This window comes from Molothrus ater, chromosome 5 (genome assembly GCF_012460135.2).
Source record: "Molothrus ater isolate BHLD 08-10-18 breed brown headed cowbird chromosome 5, BPBGC_Mater_1.1, whole genome shotgun sequence".
Taxonomy (NCBI): domain Eukaryota; kingdom Metazoa; phylum Chordata; class Aves; order Passeriformes; family Icteridae; genus Molothrus; species Molothrus ater.
The window spans coordinates 37,127,670-37,141,339 of NC_050482.2; the positions used below are offsets into that span (position 1 = coordinate 37,127,670).

At 39.4% G+C, this 13,670-nt stretch overlaps 1 protein-coding gene across 1 annotated transcript; it reads left to right on the forward strand.

Moving 5' to 3' along the window:
- Positions 1–5,725: 5,725 nt before the first annotated feature.
- On the forward strand, positions 5,726–11,818 carry LOC118698265 (glioma pathogenesis-related protein 1-like). Its single transcript, XM_036401442.1, has 6 exons — positions 5,726–5,905; positions 8,040–8,285; positions 8,721–8,833; positions 9,559–9,641; positions 11,443–11,469; positions 11,554–11,818. The coding sequence occupies exons 1-6, from the start codon at positions 5,726–5,728 to the stop codon at positions 11,778–11,780; spliced, it is 876 nt and encodes a 291-aa protein (XP_036257335.1). The 3' UTR covers positions 11,781–11,818.
- The last annotated feature ends 1,852 nt before the right edge of the window (positions 11,819–13,670 follow it).

The following is a 13,670-nucleotide window of genomic DNA, read 5'->3' on the forward strand; positions in this document are numbered from 1 at the left end:
GGCCGGGCCGCGCCCCGCGCCACAGCGCCCCCGGCGGCGCCCCGCGGCACGGCCCAGCCCGGCCCGGCCCGGCCCGGCGCGGCCCCGAGCCCCGCCCGCGGCAGCCGGCTCTCCCTCAGGGGCAAACGTGTGACTGCACTCCTATCTCTGAAGGGCACTTCAGCTGGCAAATGAAAATTTTAGCTGGAAAGGGTTAAACAAAAGTGAAGAAGATGCAGAAAAAGCAGATGTTTGATGTTTAGCCCGCCTAGTGCCACAAGAGGAACATGTTAGCAATGGGCAGCTAAATGATGAGCATCCTGAGCGCGCTTGGAGCACACATTTATCCAGCAAAGAATGTCCTTTGGTTGGATGGGTTTTAGGCTGGATTGGCAGATAGGAGGAGGGGTGGTGATTTGGGAAGTGATGAAGTTTGCAAAAGACACCACACATGGTTTTAAATGCTCAGGAATAGGAAACCCAGGAAAAGTTATGATGGAAAGTATGGGTTGAAGAAAAGTTATGATGGAAAGTATGGGTTGAAGAAAACCAAAGGCCTTAGGGAGGAAAGAGTATCAGCAGCCAGTGGAGTAAATTGTAAAGTTTTACAATTGTAAATTGTAAAGAAACTAAGAGTGAAGTGAAATGTAAGAGCAGTGGTAAACCTAAGCAATAAATCACAGCATCTTCTAGTAAGATATAAAACTGGATAATTTAATGGTGAACTTTCTGAAACAGTCATGACTGGAAGGCAAATACAGAAGATTGTTCACATTCAGGAATCAGCTGCAAAGAAGGAAGAGGTATTAGAATGAGTTACTGGCCAGGAATTGGTACGTTTACCTCATAAAGCTGTCCTTGCAAAATGCCCTGATGTGTATTTAAAGCCGTAGCATAGGAAGAGCAAATATTTATTTCTAGAGGCTGTCTTAAAAATACTTAAAATATTTGTACTATTAAATCTAAACTATTGGTGCATTTTACTCTGAATTAATTTTTGTGCATCAAATCAAAATCTTAATGAACTGTTCAACAATAAAATCCAAAAAGTTTTGTGTTTAATTAGCATGCCAGCTATTCCTTGCCTGAAGAAAAAACTGCATTTCAAATATCTTTTCAGTTGCTATCAAGCGCTCTTACGAAGTTAATTTCCAACAGTGAAAGGAGGAAAACCTTGTCTAATTAAACTAGTTCATATTTCTGTACTGCAATAGGAAAAGTCAAATAAAATAAACCACAGGTACTTGCCCAAGTAAGGGAAAGTATTTCTTTATGAAACTCCAGTGTTTGATATTTATCTGCTTATTGCTGACTGGTTTTATCTGATTAAGATTTTGTTGTAACTCAGCATTGCACAACTATTTCACCTTTCGCGCTTTGTAGACTTGGGATGTAGCTTTGGCACAGACTGCAAGGACATAGACAAATGGATGCATTTTTGAGCATAACATATACTTAAGTAAGAAACTTCTGTACCATCCTAATTTCACATCTGTTGGAGAGAATACTTGGATTGGAGGTCATGAAGTTTTTGATGTTGCTGATGCCATTAAGTTGGTATGGTGAGGTCAGATTTTTAATTTGCGTAGTGCGGAACTGTACTAAGGTTTGTGGTTGTTTCATTCAAGTAAGAGTTGTCTGTGGTAAAATGTCCTGGGTAGTCCCTACCATGTAAATCAGTACCATCTGTAAATAACACAGAAGTGTCCATATGGGTGCAACTGGTGCCTCACTGTCTTTTTTAATATCAAGCAATGACTGTACTGCCTTACCCCTGCACTGCCTCACCTCAGTACCTTGGACAATAATTCTCTCTTCTTTTCCACACATCGACCTCACTGAAAGCCTCACTTCTCATTTCACTGCATGATTGCTACATGAACTTTATAAAATAATAATTTCCAGTTGTCTAGTTACCAAGCCACACAGTTCAGTATTCTGTAATTCTGGAGATGCCATTCAAAGTAATCACAGTAATTGCAGAATGTCTGTGGGTATTACTTAGTAAAAATGTCAATAGAAGGATAAAATCCAGCCAAAGTAATTTTTTTCCTTACAATTCTCATAAAAAAGAAAAGGAAAAAAATCAACATCAAAATTTATTATATTCCAATTTCTCAGTAGTAATTCAGAGAAACTTAATGCTGCTGAGAAAGTAAAGGTTTCTTTTGAACATTTAATATTTTAAGTGTAATTATTCATTCCCATTTTGAAAAAAAAAAGCTTTGCAATAGATTCAGTTTTATCTATGAGCAAATACATGATATTTCACTGATCTAAAACAGATGATAATTTTAATGTCAAGTAGATCTTATCCAGTAAAAGTATCTCTTCAATTTCTTATCTTAGTGTTCAAAGATGCTTAGACTGCTCTCCGTGTAAATTACAGAGGAAAATACTGTGCTACCACTGTGTTACCAGACACAATGGTATCTACAAGATTATTTTTTAGTAAGCTTTGGATTGTGAAATGAAAATACCAAAAGTTACTAGAATCATTTGTGGACCATTTTCCTTTCACTTCTTTTTGTCTTTTCTCGCTTATTTCTCTTCAAGTGTTAATTCTTGTTTTCTGCCCCTGGTTCTGCCTATAACAAAACCAAAAGCAAGGCTGGAGGATTTAAGTTTTGTTGTTTATTTAGAAGGCTAGAAGTAGACAGTATCATAGGAAAGTATTTTTCATTATTTCTGTGGCACAATAAATTATGAAAAGTTACCTAGCAAGGTAGTTTTTACATTTAAATAATTGCAATTCAACCTTGTCTGCATAAAATTCTGGAGGGTTTTGCACATTTCTCTTAGAGTGATGTTCACATCTAAACTTTCTTTCCCTTGATTGTTTGCTTCTTTCCTGTTATACACAGTTAAGTCATATCCAAACGTTCATGCATTTCAGGCAACATTTCAGGGAAAATTACAAAGGAAGCTAATCACCAGAAAAAACAAGCAGTGTACATGGCTTAACACTGTGGACATCAGAATTGATAATCGAGATCATGCATGATCCAGGAGCAGTCGTGTTTTTGAAGACTCAGACACAAAATTGAAAATGGGTAAAATTTATGACCCATAAATGGATGGGCTGTGTAGACCTGTTAAGAGAGCCACAACACTGGAATCTCAAGATGGTAGAAATCTCAAAAATGTATGTGAGGCTATTACATAAAGGCCTCTGAAATGCTTAGTCCTTAACCCAGTATTAAGGTAACAGCACTTAAAACATTAAGATCCTTTTCAAAAAAACGGTTATGTTTGATGAACACAACAGCTTCTTTCATTTATAATTGAAGAGAGAAAACTTTTGGGAATGTTCGAGTCAGTTTGTCTGCTGAGACCTGTACAATTCCTACTGGAGAGATACTCCCATACTGACTAAAGCTACTATGTCTGCATGGCTTCCAGAGATGGAATGTATGATCATTCAGGTGTTCTAGGTATAGAATTAAACATTTTTACCTGAATTCAGTACAGTTTGGTTAGTGATGTACAGAAGTTATTGGAAGAATCTCCTAAGAAAAAGCAGATGCCTACACTATAATGCCTGTCTTCTCTTAAGTTTGGCAGGTAAAGCTTTTTGGTCTAAAAATTTGCAGTGCCAAGGCTTTTGCACTTAAGTTTACAGGAGTAGTCATCCAGATAACTTCAAAATTACAGTAAAACTATCTGCAGTCCAGCCACATACTAATGGCCTCCTCTGTTAATTGTGAAACTGTTTAGAGCCTCATTATTACAAAATAATTTTAGATTGTTTAGCTTTTAATGAACACAAAATGGTGTCTTACAGAATAATTCTTGTGGAATTTCAATACCACCACTGTCCTGTCCCATAATCTGTTTTCTGCCCTGAGGTGCCATTGTGTAATAGCAGCAGCAATGCATGTCAGAATATTGGTTTATTCAAAGGTCTGGAAGACCAAGTGATCTTGCAGCTGCCTAATCCTGTGGATAGAATAAGAAAACCCAGCAGATCCACCCCATTTGCTCAAATGAACCTAGTAAGTCAAGGTCAGACCTTCTCTCCCAAACAAAAGGAACAATACTGTGGGGAAGCTGATGACTTGAGAACAAAATTAAATGTAATTTCACAGACTCCCAGGCATTGTGGATACCTGTAATAGGCTGTAATTCACCAGTTTTTAGTCCTCTAGCTAAATAGAACATTAGAGAAAAATTAAAAATCTGAGATTTTGTTTTTCCAGCCATTTTGAACTAAAAGCATGTCAGAAGTACAAAAGTGGGATGTAAACATGGGGGATTTTTCAAAATTATGAGGCTGTAAATCTTCTTGCATGTTTCCAGCTCATGGTTCTAAATTTCACTTGAGATCTGTGGATAGGCAATGGCTTGTATTGTCCAGACTATGCTATCCAAATATGCTATAATGCTATAATGTGCAATTCAAATCCCAAAACTTAATAGTTGAGATCCACTGCTTAATGCCGGCAAAAGTCTAAAACGCTGTTATTGGGAAAATACCATAGATGCTCGGGGGGAAGGCTGAATTTCTGCTTTAATTATAGATAGAGTCACTAGATGGAGCCAGAAATGCAAGAAAGCATTTTATAACCTGGACTATCCTGGGCCCATCAAAATTTCCTACTGCATAAAATCTCCATTCATTTTCCAAACACAGAATTTCAACTGCATGCATATATAAGTGCAAGATCACTGTACTGTTATATGGTGCAGTTTTAGTGTTTTTGTGCAAACTTCATGTAGTTGTAATATAATCATGGTTTACATTAAGTCTGACCAGCAAAACTAAGCAGGGAATGAGATCCATTAACATTTCGCAATCTATTTGCAACAAATTTTCCCTGTAAACCTACCTAAAACTGGGTTACAAGACCATAGCTCTTAAAACATATGGTTCTTCTTATGCTCTTGCATATTTGTACAATTTGGCTTAGGTTTGAAAAAAAAAATTCAGCCAGCTTGTAGAACAGTTGGGGAGACAATACAAATGCCAACACATACCATCCTACTGCCCTGAGAAGTGATCAGACTTGGAATGTTATGCCAGGAGTGCTAATCCTGTAGCTGCTCTCCAGGAGCACAGGAAGCTGCTCCAGTGATTTCAGGCTAGCAGGTAATAGCAAATAACTAAAGAGGAGAGAATCAACACATACTCAAGCCTGGGATTTCCAAATTTTATTTTTTGTTACATGCCAAACCAGGCCAGAATGTCTGTTCTGCAGCAGGGTGCTGTTCAGGAACCATTTTTTTTCCTCTAGCTGAAGCACAGATTTCCTAATTCTGTTTATTTCTTGAGTAATTCTGATGTGGAACCAATGTCCTGCAGCATAATTGTAACTAAGCTGGTATGACTAAGCAATACTATTGGAAAATCAGCTGAATAGCAGATTTCTGTTTTGTAAAAGCTGCATTTTTTATGATTGATGCAGTTTTTAAGAAAGCTGTTCAGCAGCATCTCTTCAGATAAGACAAAAAATCACAGAATGGTTTGGCAGTCACCCAGGATGGAGCACACTCAAAGAAAAGACAGAAGTATGCTTGGAGTGCTGCTCCTTGCTGATATGCATGGCAGGTTTCATGCTTTACCTTTGACTGCCAGCTATGATGTCAGATAGAGTTGTACCTGATTAAGCAATTGCTCTTCACTTCCTGTTTGACACTTTCAAGTGCTTCCACACCCAGAGGACAACCTCCGAAAAACTGCTTGCCGGTATCATCTCCACCTAAGGGATTTTTCATTTTAAAACTTATGAAAAAACACTGGTGAATTATGAGAATCACATTTTTCTTTGCTGCATTGCTCTTACTGGATTTCTTCAGTTGCATTCATGCTTATCTGCAATATCCCTTGCCTGACATAGAAGATGCAAAGTTCATTGCAGATTGTGTGAGAGCTCACAACGCATTTCGATCCAAAGTGAATCCACCAGCCAGCAATATGTTTCGCATGGTAAGGTGGGGTTTGTGACCTTTTTGAAATTATTATATATTGGGCTGCTAATTTAGCCCACCTTATTCTTCATTTCTACTGTGATATTCTTTCCATTTCAGTTAATGATTTCTGTAACATATATGTTGGTTCTTTGTATGAAATAGAAAATACATTAATTAGCACGGTATTGTTCAATTTTTAATAATTTGAAGGGAATTTCTTTTTTTAGCACAAGATTTAGCTACTCTCAACTTCAGTCAGAGCAAAGGGCTGTATTGCAAAAAATAGTGTTCAGTTCTCAGTATGTCATCTACCTCTTTCTAAGAGAGATAGTAATCTGGTTTATATCAGGTCGGGTTTCATACGTGGAAGCTGTTTGACTTTTTAAAAAGTTTCTGAGTAGGCAGTCTGCAACAGGATTTGTTGAAAATCTATCATCTCTTCTTGTTTCTTCTAATCTAGAACATGTGTTGAATAAAGGGATTTTCCAGGACAGCCATTTAGATACCTGATCTTCATTTGCTGTAGCAGGGTTTGAAGAGTAGGGATAGTAATATCTAGGCTGAAAAGAAGAGCTTGCTACAAATACAGTGAATATCAGAACAGGTTATGGGTAAGACACATGTTGTTCAGTGGAACACATAAGGAAAGATGTGTATAGCTAGCTGAGGAAGGTAACCCCAGCCAGTGCATGTGAGTTCTCTGAGCCCTCCTGCAGTGCTGCATAGCTGGAAAGGAAGTTAAATGCATAACCACATCAAGAGTATGAATCATTTCTGCAAATGGAAACTCACAGTAAAGGAATGAGATTCAGAGTACCGGGGACTTTAATTCCTGCCATGTTAAAAACAGTGTTTAATGTAAAAAAGCTAGTGCAAAAGAGTAAACTTACCTGCTCAGAACAAAGACCCAGCAATTCTGGAATAACAGCAGGACAAATATATTTAAACCTCTTGAATCAAAGGTGTACTTGCAAGGTGTACCAATCACGGTACTTACAAGCTCTTAATGGATTTTTTTTTTTCAGCCTTGAGGTCATAAAAGGTTTTATAATTTCTATCATCTCATGGCAAAGGGCTGCAGAGACTAACCACAGGTTGTGTGAAGCTATTTTCTTGTGTTTGATTTGGGTCTGTTAATGCCTAGCTTCACTTAATAGTGTCTGGTTTTTGTATTGGAAGACACAAGTTGATGCTTCTTATTTACTATTTCACACAAGATGTCCAGATGTCTCTGAAGCTGCAGAGCACTCTCTGTTGCTCTATGAAAGCTCTCTGAACTTGAAGATGATCATCCTATTCCAAGTTCTCTCTGGCCTTTCTAGTTCTAGTGTACCTTTCCAGTGGTGGGGTGCTGTGCTGCACCCAGCATTTAACAGGACTTCTGTTGTGCAGAAGTGTGATTATTTGTGTGGTTTTATTCTCCATTCCTTTGCAAAGAGTTTTAATACTTTGTTTGCTTTTTAGTCAACTACTTTCAAGTGGTAATAGCCATCTCCAAACCTGTTATTAGGAACATGAACTCAATTTTTTTTTCACATCCCTTAACTTGAATTTCCCTGTACTGAACTTACCTGTCAACGTAAAATCTGCAAGTCTGCCAGACTGGTTTGTATGGGAGTGTTTCCTTCTCAGCCCAGCAGAGATGAGTTAGTCTTTTATTTGCTTTGTCCATCTGTTGAGGAGGGAAAAAAGGAAGAAGGAGCTGAGGAAGGGAGCAGCTGTGACTCTTCCTTCTGTCCTGGACAGCAGAACAGAATTCCTATCTGGTCTGGTAATAATTGCCAAGTGCAAATCCCTGAACAGCCAACATCTCCAAGGCACAAAGTCCCCCAAGACCCTCTACAGCTGGAAGTTTCATACAGTTACCCCCTCCAGGTGTAGCAGCTTAAAGATTGCACTCCAGCTGTAAATATATTAACAAGTCAGATACAACAGGACAGTGGATAGATCGTGCATGTCCTGCAATAGCAAAGGAGAAAGAAGACAGAAAATTCTTATGGGAGTAGAAATGTCAAGTGAGATAAAACTGAAGGCAGGGATAGGAAGCAGAAAAGGGGAAATGAACTCATTTAAGTTTCTGTTTAAAATTGTCTGAATTCAGCTAAGTCACTGCAGTGCAGGTTATAGTATGTTTTCTTCCTTTTCTACAGTCCTGGGATGCTGCTTTAGCTAAGAGTGCCAAAGCATGGGCAAAGAAGTGCAAGTTTAAGCACAATACCTACCTTAAAATACCAGGAAAAATGCACCCCACCTTTCACTTTGTTGGAGAGAACATCTGGACTGGCACAGCCCGCATCTTCTCCGTGGAGGCAGCTCTCAGGTCCTGGTTTAATGAAGTCAGCAGCTATGATTTCAGCACCAACATATGTACTGACATGTGTGGTCACTACACTCAGGTGAGTCTTACATGCCCAGTGCTTTATAGTCTAACATATAGTCTAATATATAGATATAGTCTAATTTCACTGAAGATCTGAGCACAGGCTTGGAACAGATTGCTTTGGGACAGTAATTACAGCAGGGCTTTGCAGCCCACAGTTTATTGTTGCATGAGATTGGAAATAAATATGAGCCCCAGGGATCTCAAGTTCTACTTCCAGTAATGGTGGAAAGGGATTATCCCCTGGCAATTTCACATTTAAAGGGTAGCCAGATAATAAGTGAAAAAATGGCTGTCAAATCTGTCATTTGTCACAGCTGCCCTTCAGGTTAAGTTGCTCCTGTGTCAGCTGATTTAAATTTCCCTGAGCTACTTCCCTTCTCCTTCTTCTCTTAATGCTGTTGCTTTGGCAGTATTTGAAGTGCATTTTGTACTTCCCTTTGTCCTGCAGGTGGTCTGGGCAGAGAGTTACAAAGTTGGCTGTGCAGTTCACTTCTGCAGTACAGTTGAAAATTTTCCAGGACTGTTCGAAGCAGCACATTTTGTTTGTGACTATGGGCCAGCGTAAGTTGATTGTGGCATTTGGGTTTTGTTTTGTTTGTTTGTTTGTTTTTTTTCTTTAAATATCCCAACTGATATTTGATCAGCTGCCAACAATGATGGGTGCAGTGTTAACAAATTTCAAAATAAGCTACATCCTCATGTCACTTGTCCAAGGGAAACTTCCCCTGACCATTGGGAACAGAACCTACTGGACATAGCTAGTACTGCAGAAAATCCCATTCTAAAAAAAAGCAGAACAGCAGATCATAGCTGACGCCACTCACCATAATGCAGATGGTGGGAGAAAATCTATTATGACTTCAGTCTCTGCAGGAAAATTGGGAAAGATGTAATCTTTCTGCTGCTGAAAGATTACATCTTTCTCTGGCCCTACACGAATTTCAAATAAGACATTGTAATTTAAGAAGTAAAAGGAAGACAGTCCCCTAGTTGATCTGGTACCTTGCAGTATTTCTACTTACTTTTGACAGGTTTGTTTTTTATAATTAGGTGGGTAATGATGGGCTAGAGTCAAATTCTTGTATGCTTACAATAATACAGTATTGCCTGAGAAGTATCATTAATTTCCAGTGGCAGGAGTCAACTGCTCCCCATGCCAGTGAGAGCTCTAATGTGATTTAAAAGGAATTTCAAATAATTGCAATGACCAGTTTTTTGATTAGGATATTCCCTCCCCTTGACAGCTTTTCAATGACAGCTAAAAAAGTACTGTTCCTGTTTTGCAGGGGGAATTACCCAAGAAAACCATATAAAGAAGGACAACCATGCAGTAGATGCAGTAACGAGAAGTGTGTAGACAGGCTCTGTGGTAAGACCAAAGTGATCATGTAAGAAAATTGCACAGAAACAAAAGTGGCATAAATAGCAGTGGAAAGACAACAAAGAGACAATTTGCACAAAACACATTTTTATTTGCTTTTTAGTCTACTACTTTAGTTTACTTTTTAGTCTACGCGTGATAATCACACCATGCAGCAACAGTACCAAACTCTGGGAGGAATACTGTAAGAAGGAAATAATTTAAATAATTTGCACTTGAAGGCTCTCAGAGGAAGAAGCCAGAGTTTCTGATGCAGGGAAGTATCAGTTAGACTATTTTCTCCCTTTTATCTGGTCAGTAAGTCAAATCCAAAATTTTAGCCCCAACAAATATTCACTATTTCTTCTCTCTCAGCAGAAACAGGAAATGTATCTTCTGCTTTTTTGCTTGTTAGCGTGTCCTAACACATTTTCCAGACAACTGTATTTCAGAGCTAATAATAAGACTGTACTAAAAACCACAGTTATTTCTAACTTCCACAGTTTTCTGAAAAACAGCAGTAAGAGTTTGTTTGTAAATCTTTCTCCTACTATGCTCAGTGTTATCAGAGTGCTGGTGGAAAGTAATTAAATGAACAGTTGTAACAGAGCTTGGAAGGCTCAGGGGATGAGAGGATTTTAATCAAATCTCGAGGAGCAATTAATAAAGGACTGGTAACCCCTTTGGAGCAGGCCTGTGGCAGCTGTGGGATCTTTGGTCAGTGCTGGAAGCCAGTGCAGAGCTGAGCCAGCACAACCCACTCCCAAACCCTGCAAAGATACACCAATGAAAGGAGTGTGGTTGGAGTAAAAACCTCTCTGGGGAGGAGGTGTTCCCTGCAAATGTGCTGCCTGGGTCTGGGAGAGAAGTGGGTGATGGTGAGGGGTTCAGCTTCCTCCCTCCTCCTTGCCTCCCCTCTAATGAGGCAGAGAGACTCTGTGCTGGGTCTGTCTCTTTGTGTCAGGGGGTGGGCACAGCAGGGAAACACACAGCTCGTACCCCATCACTGAGTCGGCTCCAAACAGCAGTGGACCTTTAAGTCAATTCACCTTTAAGTCAATTCACCTTATTAAAAACATTGCCTAGTTTGGGACTTAGTAATTAAAGGAGATGCAGCAATGTCTTAAATCAAATATTAATTTTATACAGAGGTTTAATGGGGATGGTTTTTACTAGCCAGGCTCTAGACAGATTCAGCTGTAGAAATTATTGAGCATTTGGTGTTCTTATTTCCTTCTGTAATATCCTGGCCGACTCATCTGAAAGTCTTAGACTGACACATCACAGGAAAACTAGAAATATCTCAATGACTAGGGGGAACAGGGACAGGAGGAACAGAGAATTTAAAAGTTAAGTGCTAGATCCTACCACCTGCTTTTACCATCTTCTCCTATAGAGCAAATGAGGAATTTCAATAGGATGCACATAGGCAATCCTGTAAATGCATCAAAATTTTAGTAAAGGCATAATTCTGTGATAAATAAGTAGTTATTTTTGTCTGTCTGTATCTACTTAAATTTGATATATGTAACTATTTTAAATAAATTCCATGTTTTGTTGTTATTTTTTATTCCTTCATCTCCATAACACAAATGCTTCCTGATACAGCTGGTTTTTTCTGTTTCTTTTTCAATTCAATAAAAAATATGAACTCCACACCAGTTAGGAACCTGCTCTTGCTGGCCTGCTTCCCCCTTGCAGGATGTTCCATGCATTAACTGGCATCATCAGTGCAAAGGCTTGCCTCTTTACATCAAGAACCACCACTGAATGGTACTCACATTACTTTCCTCTTCTGATCTCTTTGCAGAAAATACAGAACGTGAGAAGCTGATAAGTACGTATCAAATTGTTCTTAATGGCTTTCCTGTAAGTATGGCTAAGACTAGGTCTCAACACCTGTTTCTTCACTGACTTTTAGGTTATGCCAACTGGTATCCAGACTGGGATACACAGCCCCAGCCACCGCAGCCCCGTCCCCCCAGGCCTCCAGTGCCATCACGCGTCCCACCTGCTGAGCATCCACGACCCTCTTGTGACCAATACTGTCTTAGTGTTTTAATTTTAAGGCCACTGTTTCTTGTATTGAGTTTTGGTGCTGTACTTCTAGTACAACAGCAATTTCCACACACTTTTTTTTATGAGTAATGGTCAATTAAGAGACTGATTGTGATCCTACTGCTGTATTACTCTCACACATTGAGCACATGTTTAAAAAAAAAAAAACATTTTATCATCTTTCATTATCCCTGCAATCCAGCATGGGAAAGGCTGCTTCTTTACTCAAGGCAAGATAAAAATGGCTGTGCACAGAGGTAATACAATTTATTGGCAGTAGCTGCAACATGCTCCTATGTCTGTATGAGGCTCTTAGCTCTAGGGGTAGTTGCTAGAGGGACCACAGAGACTAGATATTCCTCCATGTGCTAACAATCCTCCTGGAAGCCTGGGGCATCACAAAGACATGTCTGAAGTGGCACACTGTATCCAAAAGAAGCAACAATTCATCTTCATTAACCTTCAGTTATCCCAGACACAATTTCCCCCAAGTAATGGAGATTTAACTGTATATATTACTTTTTATTAACAAGAGTAAAGCTTGCCCTTTGCTTTATTTATGTGTTTCAGTGTCCATTCTCTATTGTCAGTTGTACTAGTCCATTCTTCTCCTCTCAGGATTAATCCTTGTTCTCCATAAGTAGAAGAATACCAGGGAAAATTGCCAGAGTAAGGATTAAGGTGGGGTGTCAATGGGGAAACCTTAATTTTAGGATGTGAGATAGCGAAAATATCTAGAATGAGAGTAGATGGCAGCCATCGTGAGTTTTCAGGTAGCAGGAAACAGAGACAGAAGATGAAATGGGCCCAGGACAGATTCTGGTTTAGCAATGAAACATCTCAGCCTCATTTAAAAAGCCCAAACCTCTGATGGATTCAGTTTGTTTTAATAGACATTTAGCCCTCAACCTGACCCCCACTGTTCCAATATAAGTTTGTTAGTGAGGGGAATATTTCAGGCCAGGAGAGATACTGACTGATATTAGCAATGCATAACTGTGGTATCAATATTTAAAGCTGTTTTTTGCTCTTTTGTCTTTGTTCTAATATTTTAAGAACACAGACTCAAATTCTGAGCCATATTGCAGCATGCCATCTCACAGAATAAAAATGGGCCCCAACTGAGGCTCTTGTTAATAAATCCCTTGGGGTGGATTAGAGTGAAATGACACTGAATGACCAGTATATAAATAAATAAATAAACAAATAAGGCATCTTTATTTTATAACAGTTTGGTTGTAGTGGAAAGGAAGAAAACATATAAGGAAAGAGAAAAAGCAACAGCTTTAACAGCATCTAGTTTCATCAAAAGAAGAACATTTATCCAAAACTTTTCAGCAATACATAGTGATTGCTATGAACAGAATTAACAGGGGCCAAACAAATAGTAACAAAGAAGCCTAAAGGACAGGAGAGACATTTGCCCACCGCAATTAAAGAAAGAAGAAAAAAAGAAAGGGACAAGGCTGCTACAGCTCTAATGTGATCTTGCAGTTCAATTTCCTTATTCTCATAGTAGCGTTCTTGAAATATGACTCGTTTCCTGTGACTAGCTTTGTATTCAATTACCATGGCTAAGGTAAGTCCAGCCCACAAATCTTCCGAGCAAAATGCTGCTGGTTGACCTAAAACCACTTCGTTCCGCTGAAACAGTCTGCTTTTAAAGCTGGAAGACCAGACGTTGAGAAGCATGACTGTAAGGAAAGGGCTAATGACATTCGCAGTGCATGCCTTAAGCAAGTGCTCGGTGACGGAACTGGTTGAAGAAAACTTCCTTGATGCCTGTGCACAAACCGCAGAGATTAACCGACTTTCGGCGCCAGCCCTGCGGGGGCAGGACCGACACCGATGCTTTTTCCCGGCGGCGTTCCATTGCGGTGTGTTGTACAGAGAGTGAGTAGCAGCACAAGCACAGGCAGCGAGCTCTCCAAAGGACACTGGACTTTGGGGGTTCGCCCCGTTCGGCCCCGCAGCAGCCGC